We start from the raw sequence: 23,144 nt of genomic DNA on the forward strand, positions 1-23,144 counted from the left end.
ACGTCCCCATTCCCTATCGCAGGGCCACCATTGTTATTGTTACCCAGGTTTTCCCTTTTATTGTTTAAATTCACCTTACTGGAGGCGGGGTTTCCAGACTTACCTGTATTTCTGAAATTCGCCTGTTGGAGGCGGCGTATCCAGCTGCACGTGTTATTATTTAAATTCGCCCCACTGGAGGCGGTGTATCCAGGGTCACGCGTGTCATCTAAATCCGCCCTGCTGGAGGCGCTGTGTCTAGCCACGCGTGACCATGACAGTAATTTGGTGGCCCCGAGCAATACTTGTATCAGACATTCACCCCTACCAATAACCCAAGGTCCGCAGAACCCAGGGTGTTTTTCCTGTAGAACTCCCAAATGCCTCTGTTGCACATCTATTTTAAACGGGGTGCAATATTTCAAATCTCGCACTATTAGTTCATCTTTTAAAATAAACTGTCATGTTACCTGTCAGTCATATTATGTCATCTACTTAATTGAATGTGACTGTGGGCTGCAATATGTGGGCAGGACTATTAAGTCTATGCATAATAGACTGAATAAACACCGTCAAAATATTAAAACCGGGTATCTGCTTCACAGCTTATCTAAACACTTTTTGCTGGCACACAATAAGAATCCAGGTTCGCTAAAGCTCACAGTTATAGAGCATATCAGAGATGACGTACCCAATCGCTATGAGAGCTTAATAAGGAGGGAAAGTTTTTGGATCTTTAAACTAGGTACGCTAGCACCAGAAGGGTTAAACTTAATGATTGAGAAACCCATTTGATAGTCAGTGTATTTTATCTGTTATGTTATTTTAGCATATTTTTATCTTTATTTTTAATGATTCCAGTAATACTAATTGTTTATTGTATCTGATATATAATTTTTTTAATTTTTTTACCTTGTTTTTCTTGATGCAACATGTTTTAATTGTCTTGAACTATTAATCACCTGTCTCTCCCCCCATTGGTCACTACCCCTTTAAATACCTGCCCCCTCATGTGATCTGTGTACTGCCACCTGAGGAAGACAGATGATTCTGTTGAAACGCGTTATGGATCATGCACTAATAAAAAGATGATGTTAATTCACCCTCTCTTGCGCTCCGTTTGTGACCAGGATACAACCCAGAACTATCCTAAGGGTAGGTCATCAATGACATAGTAGTGGACAACTTCTAATCGATATTAACCACAGTGGGACATCTGATCTACACTTTTTGCATAACCTCAATCTACTAAACAGTACGACCGTGTATTTCAAATATTTTTAAGCAGTGCCTAACATTGAATTTATTGATGCATCAACAGTTCTTGCTTATGCAGAAGGTTTTCAAAAAACTTAGGCACCAATTCATCATCGCCTTTGTGCATGTATTTTGTCTAGTTTTGTGTGTTTGCACCCAATTCATTATTCTATTTGTGCTTTCAAAAAGTTTGGTTCAACTCCACTCCAATAATACCCAGAAGTGATTTTGTGCACAACAAGCTAAAGCTCCTTTTTTGTGACTTTGTTCATGAATTGTGGGCGCAATTTCATTGAATTTGTTATAGTAAACATCAACAAATACGATAAACCCAAAAAAGTAAAAGGGGCTTGAAAAAAAAAATAAATTGAATCAAGGCCCTAAATTGTAGTCCACATGGAGAAATACAGAACCTCATTACCATGACAAGGAAATATATGTATACAGTGCCTTGCAAAAGTATTCAGCCCCCTGGAACTGTTCAACCTTTTCCCACATATCATGCTTCAAACATAAAAGATACCAAATGTAAATTTTTGGTGAAGAATCAACAACAAGTGGGACACAATTGTGAAGTTGAATGAAATTTATTGGTTATTTTAAATTTTTGTTGTAATTCAAAAACTGAAAAGTGGGGTGTGCAATATTATTCGGCCCCTTTACTTTCAGTGCAGCAAACTCACTCCAGAAGTTCATTGTGGATCTCTGAATGATCCAATGTTGTCCTAAATGACTAATGATGATAGATATTATCCATCTCTGTGCAATCAAGTCTCCGTATAAATGCACCTGCTCTGTGATAGTCTCAGGGTTCTGTTTGATGCACAGAGAGCATCATGAAGACCAAGGAACACAACAGACAGGTCCGTGATACTGTTGTGGAGAAGTTTAAAACTCGATTTGGATACAAAATGATTTCCAAAACTTTAAACATCCCAAGGAGCACTGTGCAAGCGATCATATTGAAATTGAAGGAGTATCATACCACTGCAAATCTACAAAGACCTGGCCGTCCCTCTAAACTTTAATCTCAAACAAGGAGAAGACTGATCAGTGATGCAGCCAAGAGGCCAATGATCACTCCGGATGAACTGCAGAGATCTACAGCTGAGGTGGGACAGTCTTTCCATAAGACAACAATCAGTCATACACTGCACAAATCTGGCCTTTATGGAAGAGTGGCAAGAAAAAAGCCATTTCTCAAAGATATCCATAAAAAGTGTCATTTAAAGTTTGCAACAAGCCACCGGGGAGACACACCAAACATGTGGAAGAAGGTGCTCTGGTCAGATGAAACCAAAATCGAACTTTTTGGCAACAATGTCAGACGATATGTTTGGTGTAAAGGCAACACAACTCATCACCCTGAACACACCATCCCCACTGTCAAACATGGTGGTGGCAGCATCATGGTTTGGGCCTGCTTTTCTTCAGCATTGACAGTGAAGATGTTTAAAATTGATGGGAAGGTGGTGCAACAAAGTATTAAGTTAAAGGGGCCGAATAATATTGCACGCCCCACTTTTCAGTTTTTGAATTTCCACAAAAATGTAAAATAACCAATAAATTCACAATTGTGTCCCACTTGTTGATTCTGCACCAAAAATTTACATATGGTATCTTTATGTTTGAAGCATGATATGTGGGAAAAGGTTGAACTGATCCAGGGGGCCAAATACTTTCAACAAGGCACTGTATATATTTTTTTTAGAAGGGATAATTTTCACGGTACAATATTGAGGGAGATATACCCCTAAAATACTTCTACTATTGGCTACAAAGGGGTGAGATAAACTCTATTTCATATTTAAAGAGCTTTTCCAGGTTACATTGTTTTTATTCCAAAGCAAAAGTTTTACTTAACATTTTCATTCTCAGCGCTGCCTCTCTGCCACTGCCGTATTTGCTGACAGGGCAGTAGCAATGACATCATGCCTACAGTACATGACATCTGCAGCCTACATATGGTCTCTAACACAGATAAACCCCTTTAAACATAATCCAGTGTAAGGTGTTCTGTCCTGACAGCCACACACTAGAAGGAATAAGGTAAAGTGGCTGAGCCAAAAATGGAAAATATTTACAAAATAATCAATACTAAGCTGAGAAATGAAGATATTTAGCACCCTCCTTAAAATCTTTCTCATAGTATTCATTAGGGGACTCTGGAACAATAGGTTTATATGTCCAACCTGGAGGCTGACACTAACAAAGTATCTTAATGAAAAAAAAAAATTGGCTCCTCACCAGCAGACTATACTTTTCCTGTCAACACAAGGCCTACTCCGTTAGCGAGAAAGCAGTTGGGGAAACAAAAGGAACTAAAGCTTAAAGAAATGAAAGAAATAGAATATCTACACCAAGAGAAATAAAACAAAACAAATGCAAGTTCAAAGGGCAGCTCCCATGGTGCTAGTGGGGATCTCACCGAGGTCACGGCAGCTCAGCCCAACTGCGAACGCAGCCTCAGTGACCAGAGTTGACCTCGATGACATCACAGCTGGTCACTCAGCTTGGACAGTCACATTTTGGCACCGTCCAGGTTGAAAACTGTTTTTCCCCCAGACATGGATTATGTCATGGGACAGAACAAAAGACAGGTGAGGGATATTGTTATTTTATTTTTGTTCTATTACAGGAGAACGAGGGCTTTGGTGGAATTAGGCGTTAGGCGAGTATAGCGGTGTTTTTTATTTTTAAATAAAAAAGGAAGTGTGTTTTGTTTTATTTCTAATAAAGGACTTTATTCTGGCTGTGTTTTTATTTACTATACAACTATAGGATTAGTAATGGATGGGTGTCATATAGACTCCTCTCCATTAGTAATCCATGGGCTTGATGTCACCTAACAGTAAAAAGGTGATATTAACCCCACAAATTTGAACCCCACTTGCCACTGCTACAGGGCAAGTGGGAAGAGCCGGGCAAAGCGCCAGAATTGGCACATCTAATAGATGTGCCTTTTCTGGGCAGCTTCTGGATGCTATGTTTAGGCTGGGGGGGGGTCAATATCCATGGCCCCTTACCAGCCTGAGAATACCAACTCCAAGCTGTCTGCTTTAACAAGGCTGGTTGTCAAAAATGGAGCGGACCCCACACCCGTTTATTTATTTAAATAATTAAAAAATTAAAATAATTAAAAAATACGGCGTGGGGACACCTCTGTTCTCGATAAACAGCCTTGTTGAAGCGGACAGCTGAAGTTTGCAGCCCCCTAGCTTTGAGTTTTGCCAAAAATACAGGGAAAGAGTTGGTTTTTTTTTAATTTATTTACAACGCAGGGCTCGTCTAATTAATACTCTCATCAGCTGCTCCTGATCTCGCTGTTATTAGCGGCAGCAGGTGTCGGATGATGGGAACAGTTGTCCCATCCGCTGACACCAATGACCGTGGTAAACTTTATACCTCCGATCACGCTGTCTTTTCACAGTGTGGGAACCACGGCTCTCTGACAGTCGGGGATGATTTCAGCGCCGATCATTAGCGGTGTTTGCCCCACTGTCATGCACATGACAGCGAGGCAAACAGGATGTTCAGGATCCCATTCAATTGAATGGGTACCAGGACCCGAACCAGAACCAAACTTTTTGCAATTGTTCGCCCGAACCCACTGGACACAAACATCCAGGTGTCTGCCCATCTCTACACCTGACCCGTTAGGAAGCTAAGCAGTCCTGAATCCAGACCTGACTGCAAAAGGGATGAAGCACCAGTAAGAAAAAGGATAGTAGAGCAATGTTGCTGGACTCACATCAATGAAAGTGGGCCCTCCATGTACGATGGTAGACATGCAACAGAAGGCTTTCGTGCCGTAAACATAGTCTGGATAAATGGATCAGACAGTCCTGAAGCCTTCACAATTGTGGCTTCAACAGCCACACTGTTAAACTGGTCGTTTGTAAATTCTGATAGAAGAGCAGACAGTGGGAAATAAGATCTGCATGTTTCGGGAGAGCCCATGTAACATCTATCAGAAGGTTCATCATGTCCACATTCCGGGATCTTTGAGGCCAGTCCGGCGCGATGAACATGACAGGAATCCCCTCTAGCCTGATCTTCTTCAGAAGTATGAGTAACAGGGACAGGGGTTGAAACCGGTATGGACGAGTGAACAAGGACAATTGGGATTGCCAAAATGTTGATAGCGACTGCCAGTGGATCTTAAAACTTGGCCACAAACCTGAATACCTTGTGGTTTAGCCTGGACGCCATTCGATTGACATCTGAAGTGTCCTACCAGAAACCAATCTATCTAAAGTCATCTGGATGAAGTGACCACTTTTCTGTGGAAAACCCCTTGCAGCTCAGAAAATCTACGGGGCAGATGTCCACTCCAGGGATATGAATCACCGAGATCAGCAATACTCTTACTTCCTCTCACCCAAAAATCCTTGACACCTCTGTTATGGATGATCAACTCAAAGTTCCAAACTAATGGTTGATATGTGCCACCGCAGCGGCATTGTGAGACTGAATCTGTACGCGTAAACCAGAAAGCAGGTACTGTTAATGAAGTGAAAAGACGATGGCTCTGAGTTTCAATACATTCATAGGGAGAATCCTCTCCCACTAGCCATGAACGGAGATAGGATGGAAGACTGCTCCCCATCTGAAGAGACTGGCATCTGTCGTCAGTACCTGTCTCTGACTGAGGTGGAAGGAACGACTGATATAATACAGGTGATGTTAACCACCATCCAAGAGACTAACAGATATAGGATATAAGAAATAAGCCAATACACAGAATGCACTGACCAATCTAAACACAATAGAAGGGGGTTCTGCAGAGGTCTTGAATGAAACTGCGTAAATGGAACAACTTAGAGAGCTGTCACCGTCCGGCCCAGGCATCTCATGCAGAAGCTTCACTGGTCACCTCATCTGGATGCTGGACTGAAGAGCTGATATTTTCTCCTACGGGAGCAAGAGTCTTGTCTGTACTGTGTTGAATATCATCACCAGAAAACTTAGCCGCTGCACCAGAATCAGAGAGGACTTTGCACTGTTTATAAATTCACTGAAACTTACCAAGGTGTTCAAGACCACCTATAGGTTCTAAGAAGGAGCCTTGAAGAGAATGCTATCTGTTATGATTAGGTCACCGAGGAGGATAGCCGGGGATTAAGCTAGGCAACCAGAAAGGTTGGTAACTAAGCGGATTGCAGACCCCTAAAACTAACAACACAACTAGAATTAGCCATGGGACGTCCCTACAATTCTCTAGACACCTCGGCATAGCCAAAGAGTTAACTAAGCCTAAAGCAAGAAAGGGGAAAGCTAAACTGCCCCGGAGTAGAACCCTAAAGGAATAGATAGCCCCCAAACATATATTGCCGGTGAGACAAGATGAGGCACAAACACAGGCAGAAAATAGAGTAAGCAAATGATTGGGCTCAAACTGTCTAGATAGAACAGGACAGGAAAGATACTGTCTGCAATCACGCAAAAAACCCTAAGAAAAATCCAACACGTCTGATATGCAAAAATACTGAGGCCCCACGACCTCGCCCCCACTAGATCAGAATTCTGGTGTGAACTGGAAGCAAAACAAAAGATACTGATATAACAGGGGACTAGCAATACTGAACAGACTGACATAAGCTGTGGCATGTGGAACTGGGTCCAGCACGGGTCCCAGCAGGGAACAATGCTGAACCCACACAGCAAAGCAGAAAGCAGAGAAAGGCAAAAACTGGATCAAATGCAAAAAGATTCCAGCAAACAAATAACTTATCTGAACGATGCAGGACCAAGCAGGGGGCAAGCGGACTTCAAAATGCACAGGAAGAAAACCAAATCACCAGCAACAACTGAGGGAAGCTTGCTGACTTAAATCTTCCCAGTCTGTAGCACCTGACCCCCAATCATCCTCTTCAGGTGATTGACTTCTGTCAACCCGACCAGCTCCATTACCCGCAGCAACCACCAGAGGGAGCCCAAACTCAGAAGTCAGGTCAAAAGTGTTCACAACAGTTATCAAGGTAATGAATCACAACAATCCCTCTGGCCCGCAGCAGTGCCATAACTGGATCAAAGACCTTTGTAAAAACCATGGGCACTGTGGCCAAGCCGATGGGAAAAGTCACAAACTGAAAATTATCCTAGCTATCAAATAAAATGATCCTGCAATCATCCACCACTGTTGTCTTCTGTGGACATCCAGATCCTTTTTGAATTCCCAGGCTCATCAGTGCACTTTTTTTTGTTTTTGTTTTTTTAAAATGTACCAAACTGTTGATTTGGCCACTACTAACATTTCTGCTCTCTCTTTGATGGGTTTCCTTTTTTTCAGACTAATGATGGTCTGTTTCTCTTTCATTGAGAGCTCATTTGACCGCATGTTGTGTGTTCACAGCCACAGCTTCAAAATGCAAATGCCACACCTGGATTCAGCACCAGACTTTTTCCCAGCTTAATTGATTATGAATTAACAAGGGAATAGCCCATTCAGTCCATTAAATATATTTTGGTCCCTTGAAAAAGCAGCTACATATTAAAGAGCTGTAATTTCTAAACCTTTACTCCAATTAGGATGTGAATAAATTAAAGCTGAGAATTTGTAACCATGTTTTGGTAACCAGTTAAAATGCCAAAACTTGTGATACTGTCGAAATATTTCTGGACCTAACTGTTGATTAGTCTAACTGAATGTGCAAAAAATATACATGTTACAAATCACTATCATTTTACTGCAGAATCTGATTAAATAAGTGACCCATCACGTCTATATAACATGGTCTCAAAATCTGCATTAAAAAAAGTACATTAATTCAGATTTTCCATTGAAGCCACAGAGAGGTGAATTTATAGTGGATTTATCTTCCATGCCAAATCTGCATGTAATAATCATTTTGTGTGAACATACAAGTCGGTTTTAAACTAGATCCAAGGCATTGCTTGAGCTTTGGCAAACGGATAATAAATTTACAATAAAAGAATGATTGTTTAACAATAAGTTATGAACTATCGCAAAAAAAAAAAAACAGAAAAAAAAAGGAACAATAGTTTTTCCAGTAATAATTTAGCACTGAATGTGTATGAGTAATATAAGAGATAAAGCCACAAAAATCCAGTGCGTAAACTATAATTATATAATTTAAAAAAAAAAGGCTAACGAAATCTGATTCATTTATATCAGCGCAAACTCTGGAAAAATGAATATGTTATCATATTAGCAAACACTTGCAGCTTCCTTTTCACCATAGCAACCATTGATGCAAGTTCTATTCATTCCACCATCACTTTCTGCATGTCATACGTGGTACAATAAGCTACACAGAAAAGGTCAAAAGACAGTCTCCATTACCCGCATGAGCTGGAGAATGTCAAGGTGACTCATCTTTCCTGATTCTTTATCATTACATCCTTATTGGCAGAAATGAGAATGCAAACCAGCTCGTAACCTATCTGCAGGGTATCAGGACAGCATGAATAATGCAGCCAAGTGATGAAAGCTTAATGTACCGTACTATAGAGTCAAAGTTTCCTACAAGTTTGGAATTTCACTTCTGTACCAGCTTTTCAAATGGTCCTCGCAAACTGTAGATTTGGATGATATAGATCATTGCAACATAAGGCAATGATTAGCAGGCAGTACATTCATCAGGGACCACGGGGTGTACAGTTCAAGTGTCGGACTATTTGGCAGACAGGAACTTCAAAAATATGCACAAATTGTAGTCCACTCAAGCAGTAGGTTAACACAACAATACAAGTTCTGCAGTCTAAGTTACCCCTTTATATAATTTGCCAAAGTCAAGAAATGACAAATGCCCTTAAAAACTTAAAAAAGTGCACCCTGAATATGCGCTTCACATCAGGTAGTTTCCGGAGTGCAGGGAGGCAATTTTTCGGTACATGTTTATTCCAGCACCAACTAGATATGGGCTTCAAAAGTAACCAGAAACCCGAAATATCCGTTCATGATGCACACCATGTCCCTTGTTTTTGGAGGGGAGGCATCATTTTTAGTCTTTGAAATCAGGCAAGTGAGAATCACCCCTCTATGCACTCAAACTACATGATCACGGAGGCAACATTCAATCAGGACTGCCAGATAGGTGCAGAAAGGGCACCACTTTGAGACGCGTGGACCTTTTTAAGGAGGAGCATGAATACGACAGTATTTTTACAGTGCAGTTTTTATGCAGCCCACATGCTTATTCTGTATGAGAACATACAAATATTTCCATAGCACCCAACAGTTGTGACCACAATTTAGTTCAGTTAACTAGCAATCTAGAGTTGTTGAAAACTACATTTATTTTTTTTAAATAAAAAAAAAAATGAAAAAATATTATATATAATTTTTTTGCTTTTACATAGGACACTGGTACCTATGACTGTCTGTGGGCTGCTCACAAGAATGTGATTGTCTGCAGACTAAGCTGTGGCTGGTGGGTTGTCATGAATTTGCCAAATTATGCTTTATCGGGAACCTGTCACCAGAAAAAACTTTATTAAACAGCAGATATGGGGTTAATCTGCAGGTTAGTAGCGTTCTTTTCCTGCCCACACTTATCTAAACGCTGCGGGGAGAAAATGAACTTTATTTCCCCTAGCAGCGTTCCATTTCAGTCATGGGGCGGGCTGGTGTGGGTTTAGTCACTGCTCTGAGAATACAGAATGGCGGCTGTCACCGCACCCCCTGCACAGACTGACAGCTGGCCCCAATGCAGAGCCAGTGTCAGGGCCGGTGTCACACACAATGTGGGAAGACCAAGTGCAATACAAAGGAATGAGGGGAAGGGAGCTGAACACTAGGGAAGGGGGAAGGTGAGACCCCTAGGCAGATCTAAAGTCACCCTGTCTGCCCTAAACATCCCTATATAAGTTCTGCACCTATCGCCGAGCAGGAACCTAAACCCTGCCTGACCCTAGGCAATAAGCCCTGCTTACGGAAGGATGGGGTGAGCATTTGTTTGAATCCCCACTACAACTAAAGACAGCTGGGATAGACAAACAAGGGAACACTTATCTTGAGTAGACTCAGAGGTAACAAAGATGTCCTCTAAGAGGAAAATAGCTATAACTCTAAGCCTCAACAGGGAAAAATGGTAATGTCACTAGCGATTCTCAGAAGCAGAGAAAGTCTATAAACACTCAGTCCAGGCGTGTCAATTAGAGTTTGGGGGAGGTTGCCACAGAAGGATTAGGAAGGCGTCTGCAAAGCCAACAGCAGAGACCTTCTGCAGCCAGATGCAGTGTGACTGTCTACAGCCCCTGACACCCTTGACAGCCAGGGGCGCAGTTACAGCAGCTACACCATATACTGAACAGGCGCCACCCGTGTGACAAACTCTAGCGCTGCTGGGAAGAATAACAGTTAATTTTTTCTCCATAGAATTTGGCTACGGACGGGCACCAGGCAGGTTAGCAACGCTGCCAAAGTTAATAGTGTTTTTTTCTGGTGACAGGTTTCCTTTAAGTGCCCACATCAGGATTCTGCTCCTAGCTCTAAGGGTATGTGCACAAGAAGGTTAGGCAGAAACTTTCCAAATCCTCTTCAAAAACGCCACAAAAACTTGGAGTTTCTGCTCAGTTTCAGCTCCAAAACCTCAGTGTGCGCACACCTTAGAGCTGTGTGCACACATCGTGTTTTTCCCAGGGAAAAACCTGAAGAGAATCCTGATGCTAGCAAAGTGAATGAGAATCCTGTAGTCTCATGTACACGTTGCTTATTTGTGACTTGTAGATTTGGTGCAGAATTAAGTCTGCAGTGTATCAATTATTTCATCTTTTTTTGCAGTGTTTTTTCACCCATTGACGTCAATTAAGTCAGTTAAAAACACTATAAAAACGTAGGGCCAAAAATGCTTGCTGATTTGCTGCTTTTTTGCATGCATTTGCGAAGCAGTGAATCTAAACCCCCTGGTCTGTAAGATGTAAGGGACTCATTGGAATATAGGACTTTTTATCTATTAATCAGCAGTAATGTTTATCTTGGTAATCTGTGGTTTTCTTGTCCAAGTTATATTAAGGGTTAATGAAGCCAGCAGGATCAGGCTGACCAAGTTGCCCTGAAGATGCCTATTCCCGCTCAACATGGACCAGATGATTGGTGGATGCTGAATGAATTTATTTAGGCTGAGGCACACTATCTGTGGTGACAATCTCTCAGGAGCACTTGAAGATCTCCTGTCCCACCCACCATGTTCTTCAAGACTTAGGGTATTGTTACATTTAGCGATGCACCAGCGATCCCGACCACGATATGACCCGGTCAGGATCGCTGGTGCATCGCTAAATGGTCGCTAGTGAGCTGCCACACAGGCAGATCTCACCAGCGATGCTTAGCGGTCGTTACTTACCTGTCAGACGCGGCGATTATGACGTCCTCCGCCCGCGTCCACGCATCGCACGTCAGCGCCAGCAGGAAGCCCAGCAGGAAGCCCCCGACGAGAAAAGGCCCAGGACGTTCTCACGCGATCGGTGATAACCAGCGGGGGAGCCAGTCGGAGGTAAGTATCACATGTAGCGATATCGCTACTGCATCACAAAATCGGTGACGATTTAGCGATATCGCTATGTGTAAAGGGGGCTTTACTGTCGCATTGCCTTATTGAAAGCAGCCCTCTGTCTGCGTGATTTTCATTATTTAACAATGGACTGGATGATCGACTTCAGTCAAGTAAGGACTGAGTGGTCGTTGATGTGTGTTATTAAAAGTTATGTTGAACTTAATTGATTAATATTGGTATATACAGGGGGTTGGACAAAATAACCTAAACACCTGGAAACATCAACAAAAGTTAGTTTAATATGGTGTAGGTCCGATTACAGCCTCAATTCTCCAAGGTATGGATTCATACAAGGTGTGAATTGTTTCCAAAGGAATTTTAGCCCATTCGTCAGTTAAAACACCCTCCAGTTCTTTGAGCGACGATGGCAGCGGAAATCGACGTCTAACTTGAATCTCTAAAATCGACCATAAATGCTCAATGTTGAGGTCTGGGGATTGTGGGGGCCAGATGAGATGCTCAACTTCATTACAATGTTCCTCGTGCCATGCTTTAACGATTCTGGTGTATGAATTGGTGTATTATCATTCTGAAAGATGGCGTTCCCCTCCGGGAACAGTGCTTGAACCATAGGATGCACTTGGTCGCCCAAAATGCCTAAATAATCTCGGCTGTTAATTCTTCCATAAAGGGATATCATTGGCTCGGCGAATCTCCACAAAATAGCACCCTAGATCATCACAGAACCTCTGCCATATTTTACGGTTGGGAGAAGGCAGTCTGGATGGAATGCTTCTTTCGGCTGTCTCCAAACGTACGCTCGGCCGGAGGTCGGAAATAGGGTAAACGATGATTCGTCTGAGAATATCACATGTTTCCACTGCTCGAGGGACCAATTCTGGAGTTTCTACACCACTCTAAATGCTTGGAAACATTTATCATTGAGAGCAGCGGTTTTCTAATTGCAGCTCTTCCGTGGAATCCCAGATTTGTGCAGCTTCCGATGAACAGTTTTCGTGGAAACTGGGTTCTGTAGGTGTTCATTGAGCTCAGCAGTGATTTTCAGAGCCGTGGTCTTGCGATCCTCTCTCACAATTCGCTTTAGTGTCCGACGGTCTCTCTCAGTCAACTTCGACTTTCGGCCGGGCCTGTGCTTTGCTGCAGACATTTTTCCTTCTCTTTCAAACGCAGTCATTACTTTGGAGACAGGACCTCTTGACAGGCCAAGCATTCGGGTGCTTTCTGTTACACTAGCGCCTGCCATACGAGCACCAACAATTTGGCCTCTTTGAAAATCCGATAGGTCTGCCATTGGTATCAGGTTCTCATCAATGTTCTTACAATTCTGCAAAACAAACAGTTAATTTACATACACATAACACAAATAATCAACTACAAAACATTACCATATGTCATGGTTTCCATGTTTATAACATGTTTGAAGATTATGATGCCAAAACGTTAGGTGTTTCCATTATTTTGTCCAACCCCTGTATATCGTTCACTGAGGTCCAAAAGTGCTAGTAAAAAAACAAGTGAAAAAACGCATCGAAAAAGCGGCATTGCATTTTTTCCGCCAAGAAATGGTGCAGAAATTACTGCATCCAAATTCTCAACATGTGCACATACCCTTACAGTTTTCTCTGCTCTCCATTTCCTGTAAATCAGCACTTGAGATTGCAGCAGGTTGGGGGGAGAGTGTTGCGTATGACAGATCAGTGTGTAGAGTGGAGAAAGTATCTTCTCAGGGAAGGTAGAGAAAACTTACAGTAAGTAGGGAGAAAAGCAAATTAAGGGAAATCACTTAAGGACTAACGCTTTGCCGATACATGTGGATTCGTGAAGACAGCAGCACCATAGATACACATTAATCTCGAAAGAAAAGCCTGAAACTAGAATCAAAACTGTATATCAGGGGTCTAAATAGGAAATGAAGATCACGACAAAATGCAAACTGAAAGTTGTGTTTTAAATCCTAACAACTAGGTGTCCAAAGCTTTTAAAGAAATCCCTACACTGTAAAACAGTGATCATTTAAGCAAGTTATTTTATAAAAACTTATAAATACATTTAATTTCCACTTTCAAGCAATAATGGAACATAGTAAGAAAGTAGGAAATGCATTACTATAACCTTAACCCATCAAAATAAAGCAAAAATACTTCTGCAAAAGTTATTTCTCACCCTGCTGAATGTTCTATTTAATAATCAGTCATATTCTCTCATTCACGGTCAGTCTGTTTTAGAGGTTTCCGTGTAGCTGTGAGAACCAACTATGAATCACTTACAATCATTTCTCACAAATCAATGCAGATGGCAGTGACCTTCCTTTTTCCTTCTGTACAGAGGTCACATGAACAAAGTGTTGTGTTTAAATGTAAAGTAATTTTTGCAGGAAAAAAAAGCAACTCTATCTCACATACATATTATTTATTAAGTAATTGAGCCGAAAGCCATGGGGTGTAAACAACCATTCAATGGGGGTTAAAATCGAAATAAATTCATGCAGCAATTGTAAAATCCTAAACAAAGTGATCACATGAAATGTAATACATGCATACGTTCTATTAGTAAAAACACAGCAAATGCAACACATAAACCATCCCTTTCTATGAGATCATCGATATTACTGGGGCAAATGGTCAATGTGCTGGCTGAGAGGAGGCACGCTTGACTGACCATGAAATCCTATGCCGGTAAAAACTCTAGTAATATCTCATCCCATCTGTCATATCAATTGTTCCTGCTACCTCTGAACCAATATAAAACACTTAGCACAAGGGCAGAGGTCGCGGTACGCACAACTGAGTTTTAGAGCTCTCGAACTTGTGTGAAACGGTTTATCTATATACAATCGATTATCTTATGAAAAAAGGTGATGATTTGTAGATTAGTAGGGTCCGATAGCTCGGACCAAAATCAGTCGCCAGAATGCAAAACTCTTAGGCTATGTGCACACATTGCGGATTTTGATGCGTTTCCGCAGCGTTTTTGGATGTGACCAATTGCATCAAATCTGCAGTGTAGTGCACTTCCAATGTAAGTCAATGGGAAACTGAGAATTGCTGTGCACATGCTAAGGAAAAATACGCGCAGATGTGCAGTGTTTTATTTTCAGCAGCATGTCAATTTTGACAAGGAAATGACATCACAATTCTTTTTTTTTTTTTGCTAAAATATATATCTTTATTTAGCTTACAAAAACGCATACAAATTCGCATGAAAATCTGCAAAAAAAAAGCATAAAAAGCGCACATATTTTTACCTGCGTTTTCTGTCAAGAGATGCAATGCGCAGAAAATTCCACAGCATGTGCACATACCCTTAGCCCCAATCAGTGTACGTGCGACCACCTTTCCATTCATTCTCTTTGGGACTCCAGAAGTATGTTTTGAGTGCACACTTTCGCTCTATTTTAACACATTCTGGTGATTGGTGGGATCCTAATGGTTGGATCACACTGATCTAGACGTTAGCATCTATCCTGTGGCTAAGCGGTAATGTTTTCTTACGTGAAAACTACTTTAGGGGGTTAATCCTTTAATGATTATTTGCCCAAAGTTGTTGAAATTAACATTATATTAGGTATGGATTTGGAATGCTACTAGCAGATGAGAATCCATATCTATATTTGAAAGTGTCACACATACTTTTTTAAAACTATCTTCTCAACTAAGTGCATGGCAATGCAGACTTCGAGTTAACCAGGAATATTTTTTTTTACTATATGCCTAATAACTAACATGTTGATAACAGAGGCGACTACCCGCCTGTTGTACCTGGCACTGGCACAGAGCAGTCATTGACCACTCCTGCTGGTGATTCAGCTGGTCCATGTCAACAGAGCAGTTCTGTCTCTTCTGTGCCACTGGGTTGACGGGGGCGTAACTGCCGACGTTATGCCGATTGACATCAACAGCTGGCTTCCTGCATTTAGGTAGTTGGAGCTGGCTGTCCATCAGAAAGACGTCAGCAGTCAATATAGCAGAATGGAAATGAAGCCACTGCTCTGCTAACATGATGTCAGCAGAAGCTGCCGAATCGTCGACAGGAGCTTAGGCACACCAACGAAAAAAAAAGTCAGGGATCACCCCTTTAAATGTGAGATATAAATTTGAACATGTTCATCAGCAGCATCTATTAAAAACACTGCATATCTTCTGGTTGACTGTGTAAAGGTCGGCCAGGGCGATAGTCGTGGCTGAGGTAGTTGGGCAGGGTATACCCTGGCCTCCCTCTACAGGAAACCGGTACCTCTTCTCTTGCATGGTACAATCAGTACTCACGGTGCTGTCAGCGTCTTCATTGCTGCGCTGACTTGAAGCTGATCCCAATTAATAGAAACACGGTCCAGGACAACTCTTAACTGAACAAATGTATTTACTTCAGGAAACAGCACATCCGCGTAGTTTCCAGCATTTTCATCACAGTAAAGACGGCACATTACTTCATCTTTTTCTTCACTGTTCCTTGCGTCACTAAGTGTTTCCACGGGACGGGGTCAGATGACCCCTTAGTGTCCTCCTGGTGGAGCGTCACCGCGGTAGAGCATTCTCCCGTTTGCTTTGCCTCAGACAACGGAGATCCAGCCCACAAGGCTATCCACCACATACTAGAGCGACCTGCCCATACACTTTTACAGTGACCTTCCATCTTCCTCTACTCCCTTCTGCTCTCTAGTGCTGGTTCTGCTGTTCCTTGTTCTTCTCTAAGTTCACTCTGTGGATGGCTGGGAATACCCTTAAACATTACTGGGTAGTTTGGCAGCTTGGGCATATTGCCCATCCGAGCACTAAGGGGTCAGGCCCCTGACTGACCATATCCAGGAAGACCTTCCTGTCTTACTCCCCGGCTAACCCCTCCTATGTTAACTCTTTACAGTGTGACCTAACTAACTGAGCTCTGTGCCCCCATCTAGTGGACTTACTGTACACTGCACTGTCCCTATTATGTACACTGTGCAGAAACACAGCAACATAAGAAATATAAATAATTCAACGGAATCAAATATATAAATACATATATACACGTATCATAAAATGGAGGATTAAAGGGGTAAGACGCTAAACCCCTTACAACTGTACGTCACACATACCTGTTCTTTTTGGTTGTAAGCTTTTCTAAAGCAGTGTTTGGACTAAGGGGCGGGTGAGGGTATTGTTTTTATTATCATACTGAAATGTATTAATAAAAAAATTATTGAATTAAAAAGAAAACTGTATATTGGAAGCTAGCACATGTATGGTACTGTGCAGCGTTTTTCCAATGGTGGCAGCCCATCCAACAATAGCCATGTTCAGGACAGGATTAGCAAGCAGTTTGTCCAGAAGGCTACACAAATCAAGAAACCTGCGCTGATCTCCTATTGACAATATACAAGGCAATACATTGGATTCCATTTTTTTACATTAGTGGAAGTCATCATAAAAGGTGGATGGCTTTAGCCCTTCAGAAAAAGTAATATTTCATGCCACCAAGTGATAGGGCTAGAACAGTCAGACATAAACCTGTATAAGTAAAGATACATGATCTGGATAGTCAGATTCTGGAACTTTGGTCCAAATAGATAGCTTTAGTACAGGAAGATGACAGGAAGATGACAAGTCCAACAGATTGGTGTAAACCATCATTATCGGCCCCCTATGGAGCAGTATAGATCCCCAGAAATAAATGCACAACACAGATACAACCAGCGCTGAAGGGATATCATTTAGGGCTCAATAAAACCGACAACTGGTAATTCAGTTTTAGATATTTTTGAAGCTGACCAAAATTTCTCTTTTTTTTTTTTTGGTGTTGTACTTCAGTATCCGAGGAAACCGTAAAAACACTGGCTCAAGTACTCACATTTTATTGACTTAAAATAGATTTCAGATTTGAGTACAGCACTCCTGTCCTTAGAACTACATGGCATTGTATGTCCATGGCTCCTTCTAGGATAGACGTCGATAAAGCAATCCAGATTAACCTTCTGGGCTATTGTCCAATCACATATCAAGACCTTGTCAGACAGACATTTCTACAAGCACGGTAACACTGTGAACGCCAAATCTTCGTGCCAGAGAGCTAAACGTCGAGCACATGAGGTACTAGTACTAGCCACTAGATATTTACCCAGATTAGCCCTGATGATTACTATTGGCTTCCAGCTTAGACTTTCATGTATCATGGAAAGGAAAATGTAGATTTTTTTCTAACCCCTTTTATATTATTCCCAAATAAAAAACACTTCTAGTGAGTCTGTCAGCACAAAATAATTGTTCAGAGCAAGCACAGAAAATTGCTGAGTATATAATCTCTCTCAAAATTGTACCTTCAGGCCCTAATGCATCACTTGTGGGGGGGGGGGGTGTTGTTTTTTCATAGATAGATATAAAGCTTAGTGTATAGCCCCGCACACTCCGCATAGCCACATTCACTATAATATCCCACATCATCCCGTCAGCCAGAGCTACCGGACTACTACCCATAATATCCCGCATCATCCCGTCAGCCAGAGCCACCGGACTACTACCCCTAATATCCCACATCATCCCGTCAGCCAGAGCTACCGGACTACTACCCATAATATCCCGCATCATCCCGTCAGCCAGAGCCACCGGACTACTACCCCTAATATCCCACATCATCCCATCAGCCAGAGCTACCGGACTACTACCCATAATATCCCACATCATCCCATCAGCCAGAGCCACCGGACTACTACTCCTAATATCCCACATCATCCCATCAGCCTGGGGTGAGAATCAGAGCACTGAGTGGAACGGTCCTAACTTCCATACCAGGGATTCCTTTAAGAGAGGCCTGGCATCAGAACCAGAGTGCTGAGTGGATTTGCCCTGACTTCCATACCAATGATCCCTTTAATAGAAGCCTTGGGTGAGAATCAGAGTGCTGAGGGATTTACCTTAACTTCCATACCGGAGAGCCCTTTAAGAGAGGCCTAGGGTCAGCACCAAAATGCAGAGTGGATTTGCCCTCACTTCCATACCAGGGATCCCTTTACGAGGGGCCTGGGATCAGAACCAGAGCGCTGAGTGGATTTGCCTTGACTTGCATACCAATGATCCCTTTAATAGAATCCTGGGGTCAGAACCACAGCGCTGAGTGGAACGGTCTTAACTTCCATAATGGGGATCCATTTAAGAGAGGCCTGGGGTCAGAACCAGAATGCTGAGTGGAATTGCCCTAACTTCCATACCGGGGATCCCTTTAAGAGAGGCCTGGGGTCAGAACCAAAGCGCTGGATGGATTTGCCCTGACTTCCATACCAATGATCCCTTTAAGAGAGGCCTGGGGTCAGTATCAGAGCGCTTAGGGGTTTGCCCTAACTTCCATACCGGAGATCCCTTTAAGAGGGAAGATGTGCCTATGGGATGGAGGATGTGTGATGGGCATGGGAGGGGGTGATTCATTTCTGTCATATGCTCTCTGCTCCTTTCTGGTGGGCAGACAATGGCTGGGAGCTTATGTTCCCAGGGATGCTAGATTTCTCCCACCATGTCAGTGTCTGCTGAGGTATTGTCAAGTGGGAAAACTGTTGCTCATAGCAACCAATCACAGCTCAGGTTCTTTTAAACAGCTCTGGTGAAATGAACGATGCTTCGTGATTGGTTGGTGATACACACACACATTCAATATATATATATTGAATGTATATATATATATATATATATATATATATATATATATATATATATACACACACACACACACTCACTGGCCACTTTATTAGGTACACCATGCTAGTAAGGGGTTGGACCCCCTTTTGCCTTCAGAACTGCCTCAATTCTTCGTGGCAGAGATTCAACAAGGTGCTGGAAGCATTCCTCAGAGATTTTGGACCATATTGACATGATGGCATCACACAGTTGGCGCAGATTTGTCGGCTGCACATCCCTGATGCGAATCTCCCGTTCCACCACATCCCAAAGATGCTCTATTGGATTGAGATCTGGTGACTGAGGAGGCCATTTGAGTACAGTAAACTCATTGTCATGTTCAAGAAACCAATCTGAGATGATTCGAGCTTTATGACATGGCGCATTATCCTGCTGAAAGTAGCCATCAGATGTTGGGTACATTGTGGTCATAAAGGGATGGACATGGTCAGCAACAATACTCAGGTAGGCTGTGGCGTTGCAACGATGCTCAATTGGTACCAAGGGGCCCAAAGAGTGCCCAGAAAAAATTCCCCACACCATGACACCACCACCACCAGCCTGAACCGTTGATACAAGGCAGGATGGATCCATGCTTTCATGTTGTTTACGCCAAATTCTGACCCTACCATCCGAATGTCGCAGCAGAAATCGAGACTCATCAGACCAGGCAACGTTTTTCCAATCTTCTACTGTCCAATTTCGATGAGCTTGTGCAAATTGTAGCCTCAGTTTCCTGTTCTTAGCTGAGAGGAGTGGTACCCAGTGTGGTCTTCTGCTGCTGTAGCCCATCTGCCTCAAAGTTCGACGCACTGTGCGTTCAGAGATGCTCTTCTGCCTACCTTGGTTGTAACGGGTGGCAATTTGAGTCACTGTTGCCTTTCTATCAGCTCGAACCAGTCTGCCCATTCTCCTCTGACCTCTGGCATCAACATGGCATTTCCGGCCACAGAACTGCCGCTCACTGGATTTTTTTTCTTTTTCGGACCATTCTCTGTAAACCCTAGAGATGGTTGTGCGTGAAAATCCCAGTAGATCAGCAGTTTCTGAAATTCTCAGACCAGCCCTTCTGGCACCAACAATCATGCCACGTTCAAAGGCACTCAAATCACCTTTCTTCCCCATACTGATGCTCGGTTTGAACTGCAGGAGATTGTCTTGACCATGTCTACATGCCTAAATGCACTGAGTTGCCGCCATGTGATTGGCTGATTAGAAATTAAGTCTTAACACACAGCTGGACAGGTGTACCTAATAAAGTGGCCAGTGAGTGTGTGTATGTATATATATACACACACATATATATATATATTTTAATGTATGGTTCTACAGGTGTACTGTACATTGTTATATTGCTTTATGGTAGGGAAAGTGTAGTACCCTATTTAGTCCTCCAGATGGGGGTAGAGCTATGCTCAGGATGTATATAGCTAAATGTAGGAGGGGCTAAATATAGGAGGGGCTAACTGTGGTTAAGCCATGGAGCATCCGGCATTTTATCAAGGCAGTTGGTAGCCGTACAGTAACACAGTTCACTCATCATGTGGCAGCTTGCTATGTGGGCAGATGCCCTTTTGTCTGGGGCGAAATAGACGGGGGGACTCCCAAAGATAGCGAAGCTGGACAGGGAGGATGCTGTGATGCTGACCAGGACGGGGCGACCCGGGAACGTTCTGGAAGGTGACAGTGAGAACATAGGGAAAGAGAAGAAGGCAAACTGTGCGATAACTGATGTATATGCTGTAACTGAAGTGAGTGGACTGAGAACGCATAAGGCTGTGCTCACACGTAGCTTTACTTTGTGTTTTTTTCGCGGTATTACCAAATAAACCGCGTCAAAAACGCTTAAAAGAAGCTTACCATTCATTTAAATGAATTCCACAATTTTTGTGCAGATGTATGCATTTTTTTACCCTGAAAAAAACGCTTTGCGGTAAAAACGCAGCATGCTCATTAATTCGCGGAAAATTCCGCATTTTTAGCTATTTTCTATGGGTCTGGAACCGCACGGAAATAAACCGCAAAAAAAACGGGCGTTTTCTGGGAAGGATTCAGGATTTTACGCAGAAATTTTCTGCATACGTGTGCACATAGCCTTAGAGTAAAGTTTCTTGTTTAAAGTTGGAATTGGACTGTGACTCCGTTTGTGCCAAAATTTTTGGAAACAGTATACAGCCACCTAGGGAAAGCCCTGATGATGAGAAGAATGGAGCAACAGGTATGCTGACAGAGAACTGAGATGTGTATGTGACGGGAGACCAGGGAGCGCCTAAGCCGTTTACCTCAGCCACGACTACGGCCCTGTCTCACCCTCACATAGATACAATGTTTTGATCGCTTCTTATTGCATTTTATTGCAGTTTTGCAGAGGCCAAAAAAAGGAATTCTGGCATTTGTTTTTTCTCATTATGCCTTTAACCAACTGCATTAATTTATTTTATATTTTGAGAGAGGTTGGACACTAAGGCTGTGTGCACACGCTGCGGATTTTGCTGCGGTGTACAGTAGCATGATTCCCTATGGGAATCAAAAAGCGCAATGCAGATGGTGCGGAATTTTCCACGCGGATTATCTGCGGTTTTCAATCCGCAGAAAGAAATGACATGTCAATCCTTTCTGCGGATTCCCCTGCGGTTTGCCATCTCCTTCATTGAGGAGATGAAAAACCGCAGGGCACAACCGCAGAGCAATCCGCAGGTAAAACCGCAGCTATTTTGACCTGCGGTTTCACCTGCGGATTTTACAAAATCCGCGCGGATGAATCCGCACCTAATCCGCAGCGTGTGCACACAGCCTTACAAATGCAGCGATACTAAAATGTGTAGTTTGTATTTATTCATTTTTGTAGTTTTGTTTTTAATGGAGCAAAAGGGGGGCAATGTGGACACGCTTTTCTTTCATTTTTTTATTTTGGTTGTTTTTTGTTTTTACTTTTAAGGCTGCATGCCCACGATCAGGAATAGCTGCATTGTGAAATACAAACGCAGTAGATGGGATTTATAAAAATCCCATGCGCCCACTCTGCTTCCATTTGACGCTATGTAAACTCAACTGCGTCGCGTCGCTGAGTGAAGTTTAAATGATAATGAAATAAACAAGCCCCATACAGCTATATTGACAGAAAAAAATTAAAAAAACCTCATGGCTTACAATATTAGAATAACTGCACTTTAGGAGTTAATTTTTCTCTGTCCATGTTTGATGAATATGTAAGATAACTATATGTGTATTCTTGATAAAACTTAAAAATTTTTATACAAAATAGAATCTTAATTAAAAATAAAAGTGTAGATGACTAAATCCGTAAAGGAATGGCCAAGGAAAATATGGATAAGCCAGGAGAGTTCTGATGGCCAAAGCATACAACTGCTGCCTTAACTAGAAACATTTGCCTGCATCCACGTACCAGTTAATTCTAAATAAGCAAAGCCAAAAATGTTCTTCAAGCAGCCAAAACATAAATCTAGCCATATGAATATAAGCCCTCAGCACATTACCTGCAGCTCTGTACAGTATTTTGGGTTCAAAGAAAATACATGGGTTTTTGTCTTCAATGCAGGACAGCAGCAGGCCCTTGGCTTGGACTGGACTCCGAGGTATGACTACCTAAAATACACGGCAGAGAGCAAAACCAGAATAAGATAAAAGTGCAACATGCAACTGGAACTCATTAGATTATCTATTAAGACATCTGTAGTACAACAGCATAATAGGGTGGCATGGTGGCTCAGTGGTTAGCACTGCTTGCAGTGCTGGAGTCCTGGGTTCAAATTCCACCAAGGACACC

General features: G+C 42.4%; 1 protein-coding gene across 1 annotated transcript in view; it reads right to left on the minus strand.

Moving 5' to 3' along the window:
- BCKDHB (branched chain keto acid dehydrogenase E1 subunit beta) overlaps positions 1-23,144 on the minus strand; it is a 318,960-nt gene that overhangs the window by 162,220 nt on the left and 133,596 nt on the right. Inside the window, exon 6 of the mRNA XM_073589685.1 lies at positions 22,855-22,963. Within this exon, the coding sequence (XP_073445786.1) occupies positions 22,855-22,963 (109 nt within the window). The remainder of the gene's footprint in view (positions 1-22,854; positions 22,964-23,144) is intronic.

Source organism: Dendrobates tinctorius, unplaced genomic scaffold (genome assembly GCF_039654945.1).
Source record: "Dendrobates tinctorius isolate UK_male_01 unplaced genomic scaffold, ASM3965494v1 ptg000111l, whole genome shotgun sequence".
NCBI lineage: Eukaryota > Metazoa > Chordata > Amphibia > Anura > Dendrobatidae > Dendrobates > Dendrobates tinctorius.